At 43.8% G+C, this 22,875-nt stretch overlaps 1 protein-coding gene across 2 annotated transcripts in view; it reads left to right on the top strand.

Moving 5' to 3' along the window:
• RBM11 (RNA binding motif protein 11) overlaps positions 1 to 22,875 on the top strand; it is a 332,304-nt gene that overhangs the window by 21,722 nt on the left and 287,707 nt on the right. For both annotated transcript variants that reach the window (XM_069636426.1, XM_069636427.1), the window contains one exon: positions 16,631 to 16,793. In XM_069636426.1, coding sequence (XP_069492527.1) covers positions 16,631 to 16,793 — 163 coding nt within the window. The remainder of the gene's footprint in view (positions 1 to 16,630; positions 16,794 to 22,875) is intronic.

Here is a 22,875-nt window from a genome sequence, read left to right as displayed (position 1 = left end):
GCTCCCACCTGCGAGGCGAAAAACCTTGGTCATCTTCGACACCACACTCTCCTTCTCTCCTCACATCTCTGATGTCGCTAAGAAGTCACACTACCAGCTTCACCTCCTCAGAGGTATTCTTCCTTTCCTCTCCTTCCCCCAGAAGCTCACTGTCTCCAGAGCTCTGGTTCTCTCTAGGCTGGACTATTGCAACAGCCTCTTTCTAAATTTGTCTGCCTCTACTCTCCGCCCTCTGCAACTCATCCAGAACAGGACTGCAAGACTTGTCTTTGGCCTCAAGCCCAGGGATCGTATCTCTCCAGGACTGAAATCTCTGCACTGGCTCCCAAAACTCTCTGCATTGTTCAAAAGGCCTTCTGGGCCCTGGGGCCTCAACACCTGCAACTCTCTTCCTAAATATCTCCCTTCTCGAGCTCTTCGCTCATCCGCCTCTAGCTCCCTCAGCCAGCTCCCTCAGGGACAGTCGCTTCTCCAAGCAACATGTTGGTGGTAGATCTCTTTCTTCGGCTGGGGCCTCCCTCTGGAACAGCCTCCCTGCCTTCCTGCCTTCCTGAAACTTGAGGAGAACCATCTCCGGTTCCAGAAGCACTTCAAAACCTTTTTATTTGCCTCTGCTTTTTCTCCTCCTCGCCCCTGATAACCAGTGCGGTTTCAGTTTCAGCCAGGAGGTTAACTGGCCACCCTCTGATATTGGGCCCAGGGACATCCCCCGCCAGTGTCGCACACCTGCACTGCCCGCCTGGCAACCCCGCACTTGGGGACTGTTTTCTGTATCCCTACCGTCCCACTACCAGCACTTGACAACTGCTGGCCTTTACTTTTACTTATTGCTATTACTCTATTCCTATGTACTACACTGTCCCCATCCCATGCACTTGTGGATCTGAATGACACCTGGCCTAGTAGGATTGTTGTCTGTCCTCCCTTTGTTCCCCCTCCCTTGCCTCGTCGCCCCTTGAAACACTTGTGTATAGGCACGTTATAAATGCCATATCATATATCGTAATTTGAGGAGGAATAACATATGTATACAATCTGTTTCGGGCATCCTCTTGTCTTGCCTACAAAGACAGTGCACTTCTAAAGCTTCCATCCTGTCAGAGATTTGAGATTCCTAGGACTGCACATTGGTCATATTGTCAATCTTATCAGCGCTTTTCTACATACGTAATCTTCTGATCCGGCAGTTTCACCTTCTGTGCCAGCTCTGCCACACTGTCCTGAATTTCTTCTCTTTATTTTCAAAAGCAGTCCTCGAGATATGTGTCCAATGCCATGGCATCTAGAGGGTTGCTCTTCCCATGAGCGATAACCATTCTGTTGGCCCTATGTTTGTGCAAGGTTTGCAATTTACTGCACTTGAGCCCTCTGCGTGCTTGAAGCTCATGCAGGGGCTTTGCATTTGATGTTAAATGTCCCCTGCTAAAGATGCCACTGGTGCCAGATGAACCTGTATTAAGCATCACCTCAGACATTTGTCTACGCGGGTCCAAGATGAGCAACTTGGAAGGTAGGCTTGGATATTAACATCAGTAGTCTGAATCCGAGCTCAAGCCTGAAGTCCTCACACAAGACAAAGAACATGGGCGTGGAGGGAGGCGAGACCCCCATTAATCCTGGTATGGCAGTATCACTGTACCCTGGGCCACAACCATCCACGTCATAGTAGCTACTTATGTGCCCACTAGCTCCCGCATCAAAGTCCTGGAGTTGCCTCCCCCAAGTCCCACATGGCAAAACTGGGCGCGCTCCTCAGTGTGCAGCACCCTTGGCCCAGGAAGCCTGTTGACTCTGCCAGTTTGTTCCTTGCTCCAACACACCACCAGGTGCCATACAGCCGTTGAGTCATGGTTCCCTGTGGAGGGAGTATGGGGGGAAAAGATGGTCAAACTGAGCCCACAAGCAACCAGGGCCCAACCGTACCCAAGGCACCTCACGTCCATCCTAATCTGACTCTGCCACACTCGCCCACAGTCACAAGGACTAGGACACACCTGGCCTCCATAAGCTTAATGGAATATGTATCCACACCAGCACCCCCAAGAAGCACTATATTTAAACACTGCATCCCCTTCCCGTGGCTGCTGGTGCACAACAGTTCATGACACTCAATGGATCAATGGTGGTGTCAATTCGTGCATTGCTTTCTCTTCATCAGTTTCCTGTTAATAAGGTCTCTGTCAGGGACATCTACGCCGCCTCCACTCAACAGAACCTATATCATGGCAGTGAGCTGCTCGGGTGACTGCGTTGTCTTGTTAGGCGATGCCCCTTCTTCCATTTTTATAACTACTTCTTTTCACTAGCAAGGAGCTGTGCAAGCAACGGCTAATTGAAGGACAAAAAGTGTAATCTGGCCCCAACTGCTGTGGTCCACGATGCTGAGAGGAGGCAATCCAATCTTCACAAGAAGCTTAACACTGCAACACGGCCTTTACTTGATTGAGCCCAACAAGCCCTGGCTAAACTTCCCCCTATGGAACCAAATGGGTCATTTTAAAAAGGCCTAGCACAAACTGGCAAATATTGACTCTGTAACAAAGTTCGGATGAGAAATGGATCCACTCAATGTCTCCTTCCTCATCATGTGGCCGACGTAGTCTATGAACAGCTATACAGGTCTAGATGAAAAATAATTTTTTATGTATGCGTGAGGACCAGTCTTGTATAGGCAACAGTCTTTGACAATGTACTGTTTTATCAGTAATTTTACTGCCAATAGTGCAATATATTTTTGTTTTATTGTGTCAATGGTTTAAAATAAACCTTACTTACACAAAGGTAAAATCTTAATAAAAGAAATTACCTGTTCCAACATTGCTGGGAAAAAGCTTGAAATTCGTATCAAAGATTAAAAATCTGGGATGTATGTGGCAAGAAGATCTTGGCAGTGAAACACAGGTAGGAGCAAAGACTAAAGCAGTCTATTTTGTTTTGAGATTGCTACGTCAAGCACTTCCCTACATCCCCAAGGAGGATCCTGCTTCTGTGGTAGGGGCACTAACCAGTGCCTATCTTGACTATTGTAATAGTCATCTGCTGGGCATCCCTTTCAAACAGCTTCAGCGGCTTCAGAGAGCCCAGAACACGGATGTTAGATCAATTTTTAAATTACATAAATCTACTTGTGTCTCTATACCGTAGGGAGCTACACTGGCTCTCAATTGTTCAATGCATTAAATTTAAGACAGCTTGCATTATCTTCAAATGCATAAGTGGCATTGCTCCTCTATATTTAAGAGAGCTAATTCAGCCATATCATCCTATGAGACAACTACGCTCCAGCGACTGTCATCTTTTGATCATCCCTCACTCAACCTATACATCTCGAGGTGATAGAAGATTTGCTGTCTTTGGCCCCAGGCTGTAGAACTCTTTACCGCTACAGCTTAGGACCACGAGTTCTCTCAGGTAATTTCTTAGCAGCCGTCAGCAGATACTTGGGGCCGACTAGTATAAGTTCCGTCTTGGCAGCATTAAGCTGTAGATAATTCTTCGACATCCAATTGCTCACTTCTGCCAGACATTGCCCCGATTTGCTAAATGCTTCCTGAAAATTGGTGATTCGTATAAATATCTGGGTGTCGTCAGCATAAGAATGGAAATCCAGCCCATAGCGTCTTAAGATTTCCAGAAGAGGTCAGATATATAGGTTAAATACCAATGGAGACAGGGAAGATCCCTGAGGAACTCCACAGCTCAGATGGATGAGGTCCGACAGGAACTCTCACAGTCTCACACACTGCTGGCGATTGGTCAGAAAAGACCTAAACCAGTTTGATACTGAAGCAGATACTCTTCCTACCTCCTGTAGTCGTTCCAAGAGAATTTAATGATTTACAGTATCAAAGGCCGCGGACAAGTCCAGCACTATCCGGTGTATGAGCTCCCCTCGGGCCGCAGCCTTCAGCAGTTCATCTTGTACTACTAGGAGGGCGGTCTCCGTTCCATATTTTGGTCGAAATCCTGATTGGAATTTATCTAATGATAGTTCCCGTTCAACAAACTCCTAGAGTTGATTAGTGACCACCTTCTCAAGAATCTTTGCTGGCCATGGGAGTCCCGCAATAGGCCGATAGTTTTGTAGCACCTCTGCATCCAATGAAGGTTTTTTTCAACAGGGGTGAGACTATGGAAAGCTTTAGGCTCTCCAGAACAATCCCAGTCAGCAGAGACTAAGGTGGTGATGAATGGAGTTAGCTCAGGTGCCAATTCTTTGGGTAACTTGCCTACCTGCTCCACCATGAGCCGGCTGGACAACCTTCTTTTCTCCTTGATAAAGACTACGGTTGAAACACGCGTCGTCTTTTTGTTTTCACCTCTAATGGCCCAAGATGCCACAACTGTAATGTTGTATCAGAACATTAAAAACACCATGTACAACAACTCATGACTGAATTTATCACCTACTTTCAACAAGTAACAAGGGTACCAAATTTTGGATCGCCTAAAATTGCCAGCGCCCACACCAAACAAGGATGTGTCACCCCACCAAGTACCAAACCACTCGAGAACCCTGGAGTTTGGTTCCCAGACAAACCATGTACCAGGCTGCAGACAAAAGCATGACCACTAACTAATCGTGCGCAGGGGACCGGCTGTCCCGACACCAGACTCCAAACATTTTGAAACTATAGTTGAAACGATGGGTGCCAATTTTTTCTTAAGTGTGACACCAGTCGACATCCATTATAGCTTTTATTATTTTTTAGTAGGTCATCGATTTAATAGCTTTGAAGTCAAATTGGCTAAGCAGCACTATAGTGCAATATTTTATAATTAATATCGTCCCAGAAGAACAGATTTAGGTTGGCACAATACCTTTTCTGGGATCTCATTGAGATGTGCAGAGGAACTTGGGTAAGAGCATTCTGTCCTTTGTTATTAACCTTTACATATCCTTTAGGCGAAAAACTATCTGCATGACAATCTCAAATAATTCCAAATGACAAATGGGATTCAACAACTATCTCCTTCAAACTGGTGACCTAGGGAAGCCCCAAAGAAGGGCATTTCTCATCACAATATCCTTTTTAACATAAAACAACATATCTGTATGTCCAAATATTGTGTAATGGATGGAATCGACAGGTTAATGCTAAGGCAATCCTAACCCTCCGGCAGGGCAAAATCTTGGAAACCTAGGAGGTGAAGCCTACAGAGTAGCCGGAACATCTATGTAACAGGAGGCAGGCAGCTAGAAGCAGAGGGAAGCACTCCGGAGGATAGGTGGAGGGTTAGCAAGTTAATGGGCCTGTGGAGATAAGGAAATGCCATTAGGGTTGGCCTCTACAAGAAAACCCCTTCCTTTCTCTGGCTAGGAAGTATCCCTAAATCCCAACTACTACCTCCGGTGGGTGGTTCCTGCACCTGCCGAAGGCAGAGTAGGATTGCCGACTAACTGTTCTTTCTAGGCTAGATTCCTTCCAGCAATGGGGAACAAACTGCTGGAAAGGCAGAGAAGAAAAGGAGCAGCACAGGAAGTTCCTAGGAAGATATGTACTGAGGTTGTAGACCTGCAAAAAGTACTGGAATAGGGTAGCACCCAACAGGGCAGCAGGCATAAGCCACGAAGAGCAGAGTAAAGGGCCAAATGAAGCACTGCTGGCATTTGCCAAAAGCAGCTGCCGGTGAGGGGGTAACTGGTAGGAGTGGAAATGGCAGCTGCCTGAAAGGCTAAGAGCAGGAGAGGAAGGAATAGCTAGGCCACAATTTTAGCCTGTGGCTGCATATTTCAGAAGCAGCTGCCAGACTAGATAGTTCCTGAATGGAGGCTAGCGGTGATCACCATGGTAGAGCAAGAAGTAGCAGAGCCAGGAATTAGCATGTTCAGATGCGCATGCACTTTCACATGGCCTTCGTGGGTATGATCTGATGATACCTGCATGTATCTGGTCAACCCATACATTTGAAATTCCTGATGCAAGCTTTTATTTTCATTGGCTGCATTTTAAGTCAATCTGTAAAGTGTCCAAATCATACGTTGTGATGCTTGGGTTTTCCATCAAAATTAGTGGCTAATTTTGTGGCCGTTATCTTTCGGCATTACAGACGATCATGAGGGAAAACCTGTTATTGTCTCGAACTGTAATGGAAATACATTAACACATCAAACGCACACTTTATGAATGGTGACCTTTAGAAAGATGGGGTGCCCTTACAGAAGCCCAAGTAGATTGTGGGTTCCCACCATTTAACTAAGGTAAATTGCAAACCTAATGTTGCCAAAAGCACACTTGCGTTTAGAAATTTTATAAGTAACACTTATGTGGCAAGCCACTTTCAATTTGGTTGTGGTTTTGAAGAGTGATTTTTAATTGATAACTACAAAGTTTTTATTTATTGCCTATGGTTGAATCTTTCCAACCTTTACAATAGTCTATTATAGAACGCATTTCAAATCATTAATACAACCGTACATCATAAAAAGTCATCCTTCATGAACACATTATTAATAGTCTGTTATTCTACTACAAACATTTTCTTACAGATAGAGCTACCTTTTATTTACCATATTATACTCATAAAATTAATTTCACTCCTCTTCGTCATACAATTTAAAATGTCTTAATAAACACACTGTTGCCAATGACACAGGTGTGGGATATCCAACAAGAAGTCCATTCTAGACAACATCTACATTTCCATATACTGGATCACATAACACATTTTTTAAATAGATCAATCTCTGGGCCAAGAGTGCCGGACATTCTAATATTACATGTTTTAGTGTTTCACTTTTTCTAGAATGTTTTTACCGAAAACCTTTTTGCCTAAAGTATATACCGAAACTGATTCACCGAAAACCTGTATACCAAAATGTTATTTTTTTTGGTTGGGGGGGTGTCCCAAACCCCCGTTTTCCACCCTTAAAAACACCCCAAACATTCCCAAATAAATGTAACCCTTTAACCCACCCAAACATACATACATACATGTATTTTTCACCTAAAGAAAATTCAATTAAAGATTTTTCCGATTAAAACATCAATCAAAGAATATTTTTTAGGTGAAAAAGCTCTTGATGAAATATCTTTATGTGAATTGTCTGTATATCTTTTTTTTAAAGCCATACAAATCCTACAATATGCATCTACTGGCAAAATCCGCTTCCAATGTGAAAGTGTTTGATCTGGTTTTAACAATGTCAAACCTAAAACGCATAAACTGATAGCGTGATAGGTTATCTGGGAAAATAAAACAATAAGGGGCAATGGTACCCAAACACTTACGTTCTAATATTAAATGTGATAGCGACCTATACAGGTGCATACTCTCAATGGTGGCTATCCAATCTTGTCCATACAAAATGGACTTCACTTTCATAGGATTTTCAATTCAATCATGTGCAGCCCAGCTCCAAGATTCACACATTCCCTCCCACCGATACTCCCCCTTAGGATTGTCTCAAATGGGGAACTTCAGGGTTTAAGATGTTCCTGTATAATGACAAAGATAGCCAATGTTTCCTTACTATCAATGATTTAAGGCCCAGTTCATACCTCATTGCCACTTGTGGTTTACATCGGGGCAACCTAAAGACTCTGCCATATTAAGGATTTGCTTGCCTCCAGGGCCTAGTTTACTTCTGCCCGAATTACCTGTGTCCCATACATCATTCTAGGGGCTACCTTTCCTTCATCAAATTTGATTAAAGTATGCAAAGGGAACCTACACTATTTCAGGTTCACCCTGGACATCTGACCTGCCAACATAATATCTTTTTGTTTTAGCAAGTCCTTTATAGTTTTGTTTGTAGGTCTAGACCAAATGGAGGGTCCCAGATAACTTGACTTATCTACTTTATCAAGTATCTTACTATTTAGAGTATCTAGATGTCACTTTCCCTCTGCTTCCCTTCGTGGAAACCTATCTTAGATTTGTTGGGATTTACTTGTAGGCCATTTTCAACTGCATATTCCACAAAGCAACTACCATTAAATATAGGATTTCAGGGGGGCGCTGTTGTGCAGCAGACCAAGATGGCCGTTGCCTGAAAACCTCTGATAATGGCAGGCATAAATCCTTGTGAAATATCCTGTTCCCCCCTGTCCCCATTCCCTAGTAATAGCGGTGGTGTGATGACTAACCTTCTGGGCACTAGCAGACAGAGTTCTGCCGCGAGCCGCCATCTCGGGAGACCACGGCAGAGAAGTGCAGAGCTGCGGCGCCTGGCCGAGGAGTGTGGGGGAGGGGCAGTCTTCCCAGCTGCGGAGAAAGCGACGGCCGGTGCGAACAGGTGCGCTGGGGAGTCTGACCCTCGGAGTGGTGGAGAGGTGCTCCGGAGGACGGTGTTGCGTGATTGCAGGTCCGGCGCAGACTGCGGGGCAGTTGCTGCGGATGGACAGCCTGAGGAGAGCTCCTCCTGCCTAGGTCACCCCCTCTGGTGAGTCCGGATTGCTGCGGGCGCAGAGGAGCAGCGGTGAGGCCTGGCTCTGGACTGTGGGAGCTGCGGCGGGTGGTGGTGCATCCCTGCACACTGTAAATAACCTGGGGTGAGATTGGCCTTCCTCTCCTAGTGCTGCTCGGACCCCCCCCCCGAGGCGGAGAACAGTACCCCAGTACTTGAGGCGCCTCATACACAGTTAACTGTTGGCACCCAGGAACCCATTGGACACTGCAGATAGCATTCCTCTGTGGCCCGGGGATGCATTGCAGCCTACGGAACGAGGTGGGGGTTGGATCCGCTCTTGCCATGGTGTGGCAGTAGGAGGCTGCAGTGGGCGGTTGTGTTTCCGGACCGCCCGCAATATGGCCAGATAGTTCGCTGCTGGGCATTGGATTGGCCACTCGTGACGCGGCCTGTGCCCGAACAGTGGACTCCATCTGGAACGGGAGAATCTGGCTAGTGGGCTGGCGCCCGAGCCCCGTGGATACGTTGATCCCAGTTAGGAGCTCCCTCTGATCAACAGGTGGAGTAGAGCAAAGACAGCTTGGTGAGCTTGCTGAGGAGGAACTGGACTTTGGTGGTCCTCCTCCGTCGGGTGCGGGAGGGGCGAACTGCCCTCTCGTGGAACAATGGCCACTTAGTGGTAATAATTTCCCCAAATAAACTGGGGTAAGTAGCGAGGAGCGGACTAAAGCGCTAATCCAGCAAGGTGACTGGCCAGGTACTGGCGATTACACTGCAAGAATTGGTGTTGTGGGGGTGGCCTGATAAATCCTTGTACCGGGTAATATGGGCAACCAGAAGAAGCAGGCGAGGATGGACCAATTCGCCTGCACAGACCGGGCCCAGGCCCCAGCCGCCATTTCACAAACGCCAGTGTCTGAACTAGTAGATATGGCTGCCCTGAATCAGACTTTGCTAGCACTAAAGGGGAGCACTGACACGCTTGGGGTCAAGATAGACGCCCTTATATGCAAAGTGGACATTTCAGCTGTACAGCTAGAGAAACTGTGCGGGCGTATGGAGGAAGCAGAGCAGAGGATCGGGACTACGGAAGATAGCGTTGCAACCCTCAAGCGCGAGGTCTCCAGTCTGCAACAAGAGGTGAAAAAAATGACAGCCAAGAATGAGGATTTGGAAGGGCGCTCAAGGAGGAATATTGGAATTACTGGTGTCCCGGAATCCACAAATATAGACAGCACGGAAAAATGTGTAGAGCAGCTGCTGCTAGATATACTTGATAACCCCTCGCTGTCTAGTATGTATATGTTGGAGCGTGTTCACCGCTCATTGGCGACAAGACTGCCGCCGGGCGCCCCGGAGCACCCCATCCTAGCGAGAATTATTTGCTATCGCGACAGAGATGCCATATTGCGAACAGCCCAAGAGAAGGGGGAGCTACGATGGGAAGGCTCTACCATACGACATCCTGAGGCGTAGGGGAATAAAGTACTCCATGATGTACCCGGCCAAGCTATGTGTGCAGAACAATGGGTCAGCAGGATTCTTTACTGCACCGGATGCAGCGAAAACAATCTGCTAGAAATTTACTGGAACCGGGGGGGGTGGGGGGGGTAGCCGAGGCACCCGCCTTGGTCTGGAACTGATATCCTTTGCCATGACGAAATACAACTGCTTGGGAAGAGCATTGGCAATCCTACGTTTTGGGGGAGCGGTGGGTGGGGGGGGTATGTTAAGGAACACTTGGGTTGCCCTCAGAGCCCCAGTTGCCATAGACACTGCGGTGTAATTTTCGTTCTGGTTGGGGAAGGGGGGGGTAGGGGGTGCCGGTATGTTCCTGTTTCTGGCATGGTTGGGAAGGGGAGGGAGAGGATTCATGTTTTGGTCTAACTGTTATGTTGGTTTGGGTGGGGCGACTCCAAATTTATTTCAGATGTGTGCTGAGAACTTTTGGATGGGGTAATTGTGTGGTTAATTATGCGTTGGTTGAATGATCCAGACTTTCATGAGTGTTGATCATAGAAAGATCATATCTTTGAAAGTCATGGAACATTCGGGGGCTTACCAACCACAAGAAGATGCGGCTGATGGCCAACTATGGTAGGAATCATGGGGTGAATAAATTATGTCTCCAAGAGACTCACCTCGCCAGGGGTGATTTCCCCCTCCTAGCCTTCCCGGGCGGGGTTCTCACATATATAGCTCCTCCATTTCTTCCCATTCCAGGGGGATGCTACTTACATACATAGATCACTGCAATTTAAGCTGCATGAGCAGGTGCGGGATGAGGGAGGGAGGGAGGGAGGTTTCTGTTATTAGCAGGTGAGATATTAGGAATTGGGCTTCTGATTATAAATGTTTATGCTCCGAATACGGATTCACCAGAATTCTTCCATATGTGTGCCAGTCATCTTCATAAATTTACTGAGTACGAAACAATTTGGCCTGGTGATTTTAATCTGGCCCTCACACTAGCTATGGACAGAACTATGACGACTCAACTTTCCCTCTCTCAGGTGGCCAAAGCATGGGGCAATATCTCAGACGCATGGCCTACATGATGTGTGGTGTACTTTGAATCCCGCTGTCGGGGAATACAAATTTTACTCTGGGGTGCATGGGATTTCATCTAGAATAGATTACGTAATGTCCACTACTCCCATTCTTAGGGCGGTCACAGAAGCTACTATTCTGTCCCGGACTCTTGACCACTCACTGGTCAGATTTGAGCCCACAACACAATTGCCCAATTTGTTACGCTGGCGCTTTCGGGCTGCTGCCCTTGGCGACGGTGCGTTTAGGACCGAAATAGGGGAGGATATAGATGCCTACTTTCAGGCTAATTTAGGATCGGTCTCGGACCAGGGCATAATTTGAGAAGCCTTTTAAGGCCTATATACGTGGGTGCTGTATCTCCAGTGAGGGGGGGTTTTAAGAGCCATCAGAAGGTCTATGAGGAAACTGAGAGGGTGAAAAACAGCAGTGTATTCAGGATACACCTGAACTGCGTAAAGAATTAAAGGCAAATAGGGAGAGACTACGTGAGTTGGCATGTGATGGAGATGGCTCTTTGGGGGACCCAATACAGGCGGCAAAATATGGGGAAGGAGATGGGCCCAGTAAGACATTGGCCTGGGCCATTCGCAGTGAACGCCCGTCTGCCAGTATAGCCAAAATCGTAGATCGGAATGGGAACCGGGTACGGGATCTCAAGGGGATCAATGACGAATTCCGTCCCTTCTACGAGCAGTTAAATATGTCCTGGCCCTCGCCTGGGCACGATGCTCTGCTGTGGTATTTGGATGAAGTGGCTTTGGGATGGTTGGACCCCGAACAGGGGGCCGCCCTTAATGACACAATTACAGATGAGGTTTGTATGGCTATTGAATCGCTCCCTAATGGGAAGGCCCCTGGCCTTGATGTAATCGCTGCCGAATTCTACAAGGTGTACGCAGACCGTGTCACTCCCCATCTCCTTGCAATGTTTGACGGCGCCATGGCCAGTGGAACCCTCCCGCAATCCACAAGATCTGCATTAATCACTGTTCTGCTGAAACCGGGCAAGGATCCTCTGTCTCTCATCTTACCGGCCCCTTTCACTTATTAACACAGATAAGATATTGGCTAAGATCCTTGTGAGCCGTATACTTCCTCACATGTCGGCTTTGGTGCTTCCACATCAGGCTGGGTTTATCCCTGGGCGCTCCACTCAAAACAATTTAAGGCATCTTTTTACCCTTATGCATAATGTTAACCCTGGAATACCGATGGTAGTGGTGGCCTTGGACGCCGAAAAGGCGTGTGTCTCGGTTGAATGGCCTTTCTTTTTTGAGGTACTTCGCCGGTCTGGCCTGGGCTTGATGTTTATCAAATGGCTCAGGCTGCTATATTCGGCCCGAGAGTTGCGGTATATACAAACCGGCTTAGCTCAGCACAGATATATCCCACGCACGGCAGGGATGCCCCTATTCCCCAGCTTTATTTGCTTTAGCGATGGAGCCCCTGGCGTGTCATATACGGGAGCTGCATGCACAACGCGGGATTTATATGCGTACACATTTTTCCATCATATCATTATATGCCGACGATGTTCTTCTTTATGTTTAACACCCGCGCCAGAACCTTCCCCCGTTGATGCAGGAGGGGACTAGGTTTGGGTAACTATCGGGGCTTAGGATCAACTGGGAAAAGTCTGAGGTCCCCCCCCCCCCAACTCCAGAGGTCCAAAGAACTGATGAGGGCAATGATTTTCAATGGTGACCGGCGGGCATAAAATACCTGGGGATCATGGTGTCCACTGTAAGGGATAAGCTATATGAAGATAACTATGTTAAGACGTTGGAAAACCTGGAGCTGAAGGTAGAGGCATGGATACGGCTGCCAATTTCTCAAGCTGCCCGTATGGCCTAGGCGAAAATGGTTATACTTCCTAGACTTCTGTATATATATATATATATAATAATGTCCCGGTGTGGCCCAATGCTGGTTATTGGGCTCACGTTCGGACTATGCTTACGAGGCTAGTGTGGGCAGGTAAGCAACCCAGGATAGCCTACGATACTCTCGCCCAGCCGTATGAAATGGGTGGCCTGGAATACCCCGACGTATATTTGTACTATCTTGCTGCACAAGCGCAGAACATATCTGGGTGGAACTCTCCTAGCTCAGAATCCCTGCATACCTTGTTAGCTAAAGCTCTTGCCCACCCGGATGCTCTAATGGGTTTGCTGTGGGGCGAGAGACCCTGTCCTGAGGGGTGAAATTCAGCCTGTGGAGATAACATGCAGTGCCTGGGGAAGACGAAACCAATTATTGCAATCCACGCCTCACTTCCTTCGAGAGTTTCCAGTGTATAATGTAGCAGGGATCCCGCTTACGCATGAGAGGTCCTTTAGGGACCGGTTCTAAGCATTAGGAATACAAACCCTGGGGGTCTGATACAGTACGGGCGCTTTATACAGTGGGACGATCTGAGCACTAAAGGTGATACGGATGCAGTGACGCTGCTACACTATTACCGGCTGAGGGGCATTATCAGGGCTAAATGGCCGGAATTTACACAACCTACTCCGCCGGCCTTATGCTATATAGCTCACCCTGTGTCCGGGGAGAAATTGTCTACTATCTAGAAGCTTGTGAGGAAGGGGAAGGCTGTGCAGGAATTGGCATGTAAGAATGCATGGTCGGCTTTATTGGGGAAAACACTAAGCGGGGAACAATGGAAGTCCGTCTGCTTGCAGACACAGTATATTTCCTTGAATTCTCGATATAGACTGATTCATTATAAATACATTCACCAGGCATACTGTTCCCCATTTGCACTCAGCAAATGCTTTTCTGACCGGTCGTCTGCATGTAAAAGGTGTGGTACAGACCAAGCAGATTTTTTCCATGTCTGCTGCAGTTGTCCCAATATTAGATCCTTCTGGGGGAGGATTGAAGAGGTCATGTCGGAAATGGAACATACTCACCTGAACTTTGGCTCCTGGCGCTGATTGAGGGGGGTACACGCACTGAAATTTTTTTTTTTTGGGCATGGCCTCTGTGGTGGCCAGATATCAGGTGGCTAGAGCATGGGGGAAGGCGACCCCAACCCCTACCTTTTCTAGATGGTCAGATTGCATGGACCTTTGTGAGCGACGGGTATCTGTTTGCTTCAACACTTCTGAGCACCTGCCGTCCGTTCGATTATTGGCGCCCGTACAGACAATATCAAATGGACAGGGTGCAAGCTACGCAATCCCCTGGGCCTTCCTTTGATTGATAAGGGGAAGAAGAACATGTACTCTACTGCCCTAAGAGTATGGCATGAGCAATGGTTCCCTTTCATTCGACATAGCCTTGGTTTAAGGTTGAGACTTGTGTACGAACTTAATGATGGTAAAGTTGGGGGGTGGGTGAGTATGGAGGTTATTTACGTGCTTGAGTGTTGGTTTCTGTTAGAAATAATCAAGTTTAAAAAAAAAAAACATAGGATTTCAGGCCCATACTTCAGAAAAAGTCATCGTGCATCTGAGCCGATTCATAAAGCTTTTTTGGATGTGTACATCTATTGCACTTTGAAGCATGTGTACTTGGCATAAGCAGAAAATGAAAATGTCAAAAATTGATAGAAAAGCTGAACAGTCCAATTTTCGGTCACATTTGCTCCACGTGTTGCACCGAATGCGTGAGTAATCTCTACTTGAACTTTTCCGTAAATCCTGGTTTACTTTTTTCCATTTCTTTAAGCGAAACAAAATCACAACAATAATTATCTGTTTGACAGTATTCTTTCAATTTTTCTGTATAAAAAAATCTTAAATGTTTGTCATCCAAGCATTCCAACAGATACTCCTGTCTTATCTTTAGTCTAACCCACTGGGAAAATCAATCCTTATATACCTTGGTTTTCAAGATCTCACTCTGTGTATTACATGTCAGTTTACAAGCTGCCAAAATGTTGACCGATGAAAGATGTCATGAACATTTTAGCATCTTCTAAACCGGCCCATGAGCTGAGATATTAAAAGCCATTGTCCATAAAGCATTATTAGAGTTGTTAAAGCCAACAACATTTTATTTCTGATTAAATCGTAGACGTACCTCAACCATAGACTGCACAAAGAAGCACCCCATGACACGAAATGTCACGTGTCACGGTGAGGAAGCAGATTGATTGGCATGCATGCAAGAGCCCAAAAGGCCATGCAAATGCTCTGCCAGGGTGCATGTAGGTCCATTTCCCGGCTTGTGCCATCATTGAAGGCGGGCCATGCCACCTGTGAACCAGAACAAGATCTACATGGCCACTAGAAGCCAGATCTGGCTTTATTCCATGTAATAAAAAAGACATGTTGGAGCCATTGGTTATATCATGAGGGTAGGCCGACCGAAATTCGACTGTAGAGCAAAAGACTCATATAAAATCCTATGGGAAAAAAACTGAAGTTTCTGTGCACGTGGGTTACAATTCTAGGATGTGCTTGCTATGCAATTTTGCCTGCCCCCTTCTTCACAGCTGTTTAGAATTAAACCTGGTCTCTACATTTTGATGCCTGGTTTCCTGTTAGAATATTTGGCGATGATCTGCAGGATTCGACAGAGGCAACTCCCTTTCATGCTCTCAGGTCAAAGCTAAAACATGGAAAAAAACTCTGCCTACATAAACCTATTCATTATTACATTACGCCTAACGCATGTTTTTTTTTTTTTAAATTGGTTCAGCCAGGTTAACAATTAATAAGCTTATATTATAACCACAACCTTGTTTGTTAAATACTGCAAAGTAAAACTTAATTCACCTAGACGTTTTGTTGATTTACTTCACTAAAGTTTGTTCTTAAGCACCACAACTGCACAATCCGAATTATTATTTGCACTCTGTGCAAACAGCCTTATAGACCTCGACAGGGGTCATTATTGTTTACCCAACTTTACTTGAGTATGACATTATTCTGTGATCATGACATCTCCCTAAGTCCAGAAGTCACTATAGCATTTTTCTGATAGCCAACACCAACTTTTTCCTAATCTCCAATAACGTATAAAAATGTATACGATGTGTCGTTTAATTTGCTGGCAAATCGGATTTCCAAATGTAAATAAACAATTTTGCAACTTTATTTATTTTTAAACTGGCTGAAAACATACGAATTGGGTGTTTTCGCATATAAATATTACATTACTAACTTATTTCAAATGTCATTGTGCAGTAAAAATGTCCTTACAAAACGGCTAAATATTTGTGCAAATTCCTATATTACTACACATTTATAAACTTCATAACTATCAAGTAATTGGATACATTTTGGTTGCAATATTAGTAGGTTCACAGAATTGCTTCATATCGCAAAAAAATAAGATTAAAATATGGGAGAAAGACTCTTTGAAACCTTAAACCCAGTTGATGGAGACCTCTGTCCAGTGAAAAATATTCTTCATGAATTTACACAACCTACTGCCTTTTTCATGGACACTTAACTTGACTAGTTACAAATCAAAGTATGAAGTCTCGTAATACCATGCGAATAAAATATTGTGGTCTGCAACTGGCAAAGCTTTATTATGCAGAGTGCTCTTTTTTTTTTTTTTCACTTCTCAATTTTTTAAATGTCTCTTCAGGACAGAATGTTGTGTGTATCCACAAAAAGGTGCTCACGTGGTGTACTTTTATTATTGTAAATACCATATTCTGTTTAGCAAGACGTTATGGAAATCTGTAGTAGAATACCTTGCGTTTTGTATTCAACATAGTCTGTTTTGATACACGAGTTTCCATAACAGTTTACTCCTTTTCAGGCTGGACCATTAACTAAAGTCAAAATATGCATGGACAAAGAAGGAAAACCCAAGCCATTTGGATTTGTCTGTTTTAAGCATGCAGACTCTGTACCTTATGCTATGGCTCTGCTTAATGAAATCCGGTTGTATGGAAGACCGATAAAGCTTCAATATCGATTTGGTAAGTTTGGATGATTATTGCATAGCATATAAAAAAAGATATATGACCTTATGCACAAGTAATTGAAAATAATCTTGTTTAGCCTTTTTAATGAATTGCGACAAAAATGCCATATCTTGTACACCTTTTGACTTTTTGTACATGCGTCAAAATGCTGCATGAGCCCATCTTACTATGCAAAATATAACACATCTTCTACATTTTCATTGCTTTTTTTAATTAGAAGAAAGGACTAAGACAAGCTAAAAATCTTTTAATGGAAATGGGGTAAAAATGCAGAAATGAAAACTAATGAGCAATAAATCTGCTTGCAGAGATTTATTTTTTTTATACAAGGATGCATCATCTTGAGATGGCCACCGGACCTGCACAAGTGACATAGCAACATTCTAATTTTGCTTATATGGTCTAGGCTATTCCCACTTGGAAATCTCCCCAAAGTTTCCCAATAGCTATTTTCATCTTCGTATTTACCTCCTTTTTTATTTTTGTATTTGGTCTCAACACTTTGCTTCTTGTTTTTCCTTTCACTTTCTAAACAAATATATTTTAGACACTGTTGTGTATTATACTTACTATGCTAAGGATTTCTCATTTATATAGCGCCTTTGCAAAAGCAATTTACATAGAACATATTTTGCCTATAATATCACCAACCAAAGTTGTTACTCCTTTTTCGACCTCGGAAGGATGAAAGGCTGAGTTGACCTTGCCGGTATTCGAACCTGTTATCCTAACTGGTTAATCTACTACATTGTATTTTTTCTTCGGTCTAGTTAAGATATTTTTATCATTAGGCTCCAGCACCAAATATGGTTGTGCCAAAATTGGTCAATGAAAATATTTCAGTATACTTTGTGGCTAACCACCTCTACCAAACAAAGTAACCCCTCCAAATTGATCTTTGTAGAAAGAAAAAAAGGGAAAGGGTGTGAAGATTTTCCATTAACTCTGGATTATATTTCCGGTTCTTTCCACTCTCAGGTATTCTGTGGATCCTCACGCCCACCTGAGCAGGAGCTGAATTGGGTTGTTCTGTGCCCTCTTTCTACTCCGAACTTTGTCAGCTGCTGACTGTGAAAATGTGAAGAATCTAGATGCAGTACCATTCGCCTCCCTAGCTACCAGATTAAAGCCTGAAGTTTTCACTGTTGATGCATTTTAGATGCCATAAAGTGACTGGTTGTAGCTGACTGTCTATGGCGAGGTCAGTGGTATTTGGATTTTCGATCGCTGGATATACTCTCTAGTGAGTGGTCTGGATATATCTGGATTCTGTGATCTGCCTTGAACTCCTATGCAGAGTGCAGAACTGTTCCCTTTTCTTGCAAGCCATGTTTTTTTTTATTTCCTCTGGTTTTGTTGTATTTGCATGTATTAGCCCAACAGAAGTCCACTTTCGCACTTCAGAGATCTGCTCAATGCCCCCTTCTCAAATGCCATGTCTCCTTAAAATGCTCAGCAAAGGAGACTCCACCCTGAGGCCACATTGCATCCAGAGCCCGTCCTGTTTCCGACACAGTGACGCGGAACGATTGAAAAAGAAATTGTCATGCTCATATTTGCATACCTATATTTGGACTCCTCCTATTCTTCTGGCGCCTTCACGCATTTATAATTCCACCTATGTACTTCACCCTGCAAGGTGGCCTGAGCTTCCAGCCATGGACCAGGAACCTTCGGGTCCTACGCGATTAAATGAAAGCACAAGATTAAACTAATCTTTATTTCTAAATGTCAATTGATTTCCCTCTGAGCAAACTAAGGTTGCAGAATGTGCCAGACAACAATAAAAGGGTAGTTACATTTTGTTTGATCCCTTAACCCAGAGCCAATAAGGAGCTACCACATGAGTACTCACCTAAGTCAGCAACTCTTATGAATCATACGAAGGGAGGTGTCCTTTGGCTTGTTGGGTCCTGAGGAAGATGGTTTGTTTGTTAAATATGTGTTTCCTGTCGAAACTAGTAAAAAGGGAAGATGCCATTCATCTATTGAGGAAACCATTGTATTATTGTTAAGATTGCTCAAATCACCCTGTCGTTGGCCACTACTAATGGTCTGGCATTAGACCATGTACGTTGTGTATGGTACAACATGATCATTGCTCGATTTAACATGGTACTGCCTATCCAAGTAACTTAATTTTGACATTTGTTACACTTTTTCACATTTTTCCATTGGTATGTTTCAAGGGGTTATAGAGCCCTTTAATCTTGTATGCTTCTGTATGGTGTGTTCCTTGTATACTATTTTGTATGTATATGTGTATGTTTGTAGCTCAGGTGGTTATTTAAGTCCACCATTTCAATATGATGTATTTAATACAAACACCCATTGTGAACTCTTCAAGTGCTTTCTGGGTTGTTGCTGCTTGCTCTTCTTTATATATTTTTTGTGATTAAAGGTGTTGATATTTTTTAAACTTACTGTGTTTATCGCGAGACACCACCCTTTGTAGTTGTCCTTACAATGCTAGCCACAATGCTTGGGATATTCTATCCCTGCATCTTTTTTTCCCTGAGGCACCACTCTAAAAAGTCCTTCTCCCCTCTTTATTCCTAATTATCAGCAGCAGAGTGCCTTATGAACTTATTAATGCTTAGGGCTACATTAACACAGGTAATGGAAAAGGTCTCTTTCTTTACACATTATGTTTTTTTGTTTTTTCTTTCCACATGAAAAAAACTGTAGTTGACAGTTGCCACAGTATTCTTCAATGCTAGTGCTCCCAGATGCAATAGGTGCACAACTTCAGCTAACACTCCTGTAGGGATAATAAAATAAGGTTGATGTGCAGGAACTAAAAGTAGTTCCCGACTATCGGGATTAACCATAGGCAAGAACAACCTCTGGGGAACGTGGAGCAAGTACATGGCACACAACAACTATAACTTGAAGATGGAATGCAAAAGGTAACCTTTGTTTCCATTTTATGCATGATACATTTTCCAATTTAGGTAGTTTTGGCAAACGCCTTTCATGCCAGCGACGCAACACGAATAACATAACTTCACGTGACAGGTTTTCACAAACTATTCTATACCCAAACATGCCCCTCCCAAAATTCAGCAGTACTTCACTTTTGAATACATTAAAACCAATGAGGCGCGTAGACGAAGGTGCTCATTGGAGCAAATCTAGGGAATATACCTTTTGGCTTCCTGCTTATTATGCCAACATCAAAGAGGAATTGTGACTCTTTCACCTCTCCTGGTCCCGTGCACTGAATCCCACACACCATTCCACAGCTGCATCTTATTAAAACCGTTCTGGCAGTTCTATCTAGTTTGTACTATAAAGAAGTGTCATCCGGCATTAACCAATACAATTATAATAGTTAAGGTTCATAAGAATAGCCTAACTGCGCAGGGCAGGAGTAATGCGAAAAAGACATTCTTGCTTTTGTGTGCCAATTACAAACGCCTGTGTGTAAGCATTTCACAGTGGAGTCAAGCAAGTAACCAAGCAAGTGCAACATTCCATTGGCCGGATCTAACTACTATAGCAGCATTCACATTGGTTTTGATCTTAAAGCAGCGTTCCATTTCTTCATTTAAAATCTGTGCACACCACCGTTTATAACATGCTTTTTATTTAATTTTTTTACCACAGTCCCCCACATTACTCTTCATCCCTGGGTGAATGCATCTTATGTTTCAAAATTTCTGTTCAACACCACAGAGGTTTTTCAAGAGGACCAACATTTCAGGAACCCCCAGGGTTCCAGTAGCTTTCTTTTGCGTACTATTAAATAAGCATTTAGCCAGGAGAAATGGATAATGCGCTTCTAACGGAAGTATAAAGACTAACCCTATTGTATGTCAAATTGAGGCTCTTAGGTTACCAAGGGAGCCAGCCAACAAGGACCATATGGACCATCCAGAGGTAATGTCTGTGTGGAGTGTGCCAAAGGTTTTACGAATGTTAGAAGTTATCTTCCAAAATGCTTTAATCGGGAATGAATGCGCAATATTCTGACCCAACGAGAGTGCAAATGCCCCCACCTTGGATGCCAAGATGGTGTCTAGGGCATCCATTTTGCAGTACCATAGATGAATGGCCTATCTATTCATGAGTGATCAAGGAAAGAGACATAGTGGTATAATTTGCTACCTTCTCCAGCAATAGGGAAAGGCAAGAGAGTCTATCTCGGTCAGCATAAACACCCAACTCGGGCATTGTGTATCCCATGGCATCAAAGGTTTCCCAACCAGGCTCTTCCGGTCTGGGCGGCTGTGGGGATAGCCAGCAGGATGTAAGCCATGTAGCAACACCAGTCCTGTCCTATCTAATTCCTTGTTTGTAAGTATTAATTTACAGATTCAGATGGGGCAACCTGTCTAATGCAATGTCCCCTGATGTACAGTCCCACCCCCCTATTACAGGCAATGAACAGTGAGCTTCTCAACATTTGAAATGTATTTAAAAGACTAAAGTACACTCAAACTAAAGCAGTCTTTGGTTTTACTAAGGATATCACTTCAATGTTATAGGCTCATATGCAATTGGGAAATCCAATCTAGAAAGGTATTAAGCATTTGAACATTCTATTGCTTCAATCTAGGCAATCCAATTTACTTCACTGTTGGCATTGGCGCTTTTCAGCCAGCGCATGCATTAGTGTCAAACTTGATTTTCTCCAGCATCAAAACAGTATGGTATCGGAGGAAAGTTACTTAAATATCCATTCCGTTGTTATTCTGTTCCCTTGTACGAGTGGGAGGTTGTGAATGTATTGGCTATGTGCAGGTCATTTACATCTAGACAATGGTCCGCTTAATATGACTTGCACAACTTGTGATGTCATCAATGACATTAGTGATGTCATCTTTGATGTCCTGGGTGTTAATCTTAGCAGTGCACGGTGGCGGCGCAAGTTATGGTTGCTTAGCTTACCATAACTGGCAAATTTCGTTTTTTTTTTTTGGTTTTACTTGAAACCATAACGTCCCTTTTTAACTAATTATTTTTTTACTGAATTTCATAGGTTTTTAATAGCGCAACCTAACCATAACCTCTCTCTATCAAAGTTTTTTTAACTGAATATACATATACGTAGTGTGAATTTGATGGATGTTTACTAGGATTCCCTTACTTTATATACATGTAACATAGAATATGCTGAACCCCCTGCTAGTGATTTTTGATGTCCGCGGCCTGTGCGTATGTCCGCGAACGGACGAGGACAACATCAACAGTACCCAAAAACAAAGGGTGTATCTTAGATTGTTCTACCATGCCATATAAACACTGAACAAGTTCAAAAAGCACCACATGAACACATTATATGTAATAATAAATAAGAAGTGGAACCTAAATATGTAACGCATCAACCGTCCATTTAAATAGCATATGTACTAAAATATACCAAAACAAAAAAGATATGCCTCCAACATAATTACTCACAGAAACTGCACAGCAAGAAGCAACAGGAGACCTGCACAACAGTAACAACAAAACTTAGCAGAAACTAGTAAGTAAACTTCATTTTTCTTGTATATTTCTAAACTTTCTGTATTAGGCACACTAAAAGTAATATATATTTTTTTTTTTACACAGAAATGGCCAGCACTTTGGAATGGCTTGAAGAACATTTACTACGTGATGAAATGAGTGAAGATCGTGATACTAACGGTAGACACTTCTCTATATAAGCCAATTAATAGTCATTACTCTATGTGTACTTAACTCACTTTTTTTAATAGACCATACAAACAGTGAAAATAATAAAGCAAAAGAGACATTAGAAAATGCTCTGCAGCGCATGGAACAAAAAATGGATATGCTAATCAAAAATTTCAATCTTTTAAAACATTTTGTGGAGGGCCACATAAAAGAAAAAATGTAATATCATTGTCCCAGATGTACCTGCTCCCCCTCTCCATGTCCCAGTCAACTATCCCCAAACCCTCCCCACCAAGAAAAACATTGAGACTTCATCCCTTTATCCCCTCCCATCCATCCTCTCCAAACCCCTAATTCCCCTGTATTTGTGTCAGTTTCTGCTTCCCCCTCTCTTTCATAAATTTTATATTTGTATATAATAAAAAAATATTGTGTGAATTCAGTCCTGTCGTCT

Source organism: Ambystoma mexicanum, chromosome 7p (genome assembly GCF_040938575.1).
Source record: "Ambystoma mexicanum isolate Mex_15411 chromosome 7p, UKY_AmexF1_1, whole genome shotgun sequence".
Taxonomy (NCBI): domain Eukaryota; kingdom Metazoa; phylum Chordata; class Amphibia; order Caudata; family Ambystomatidae; genus Ambystoma; species Ambystoma mexicanum.
This window is presented reverse-complemented; position numbering and strand designations above follow the sequence as displayed.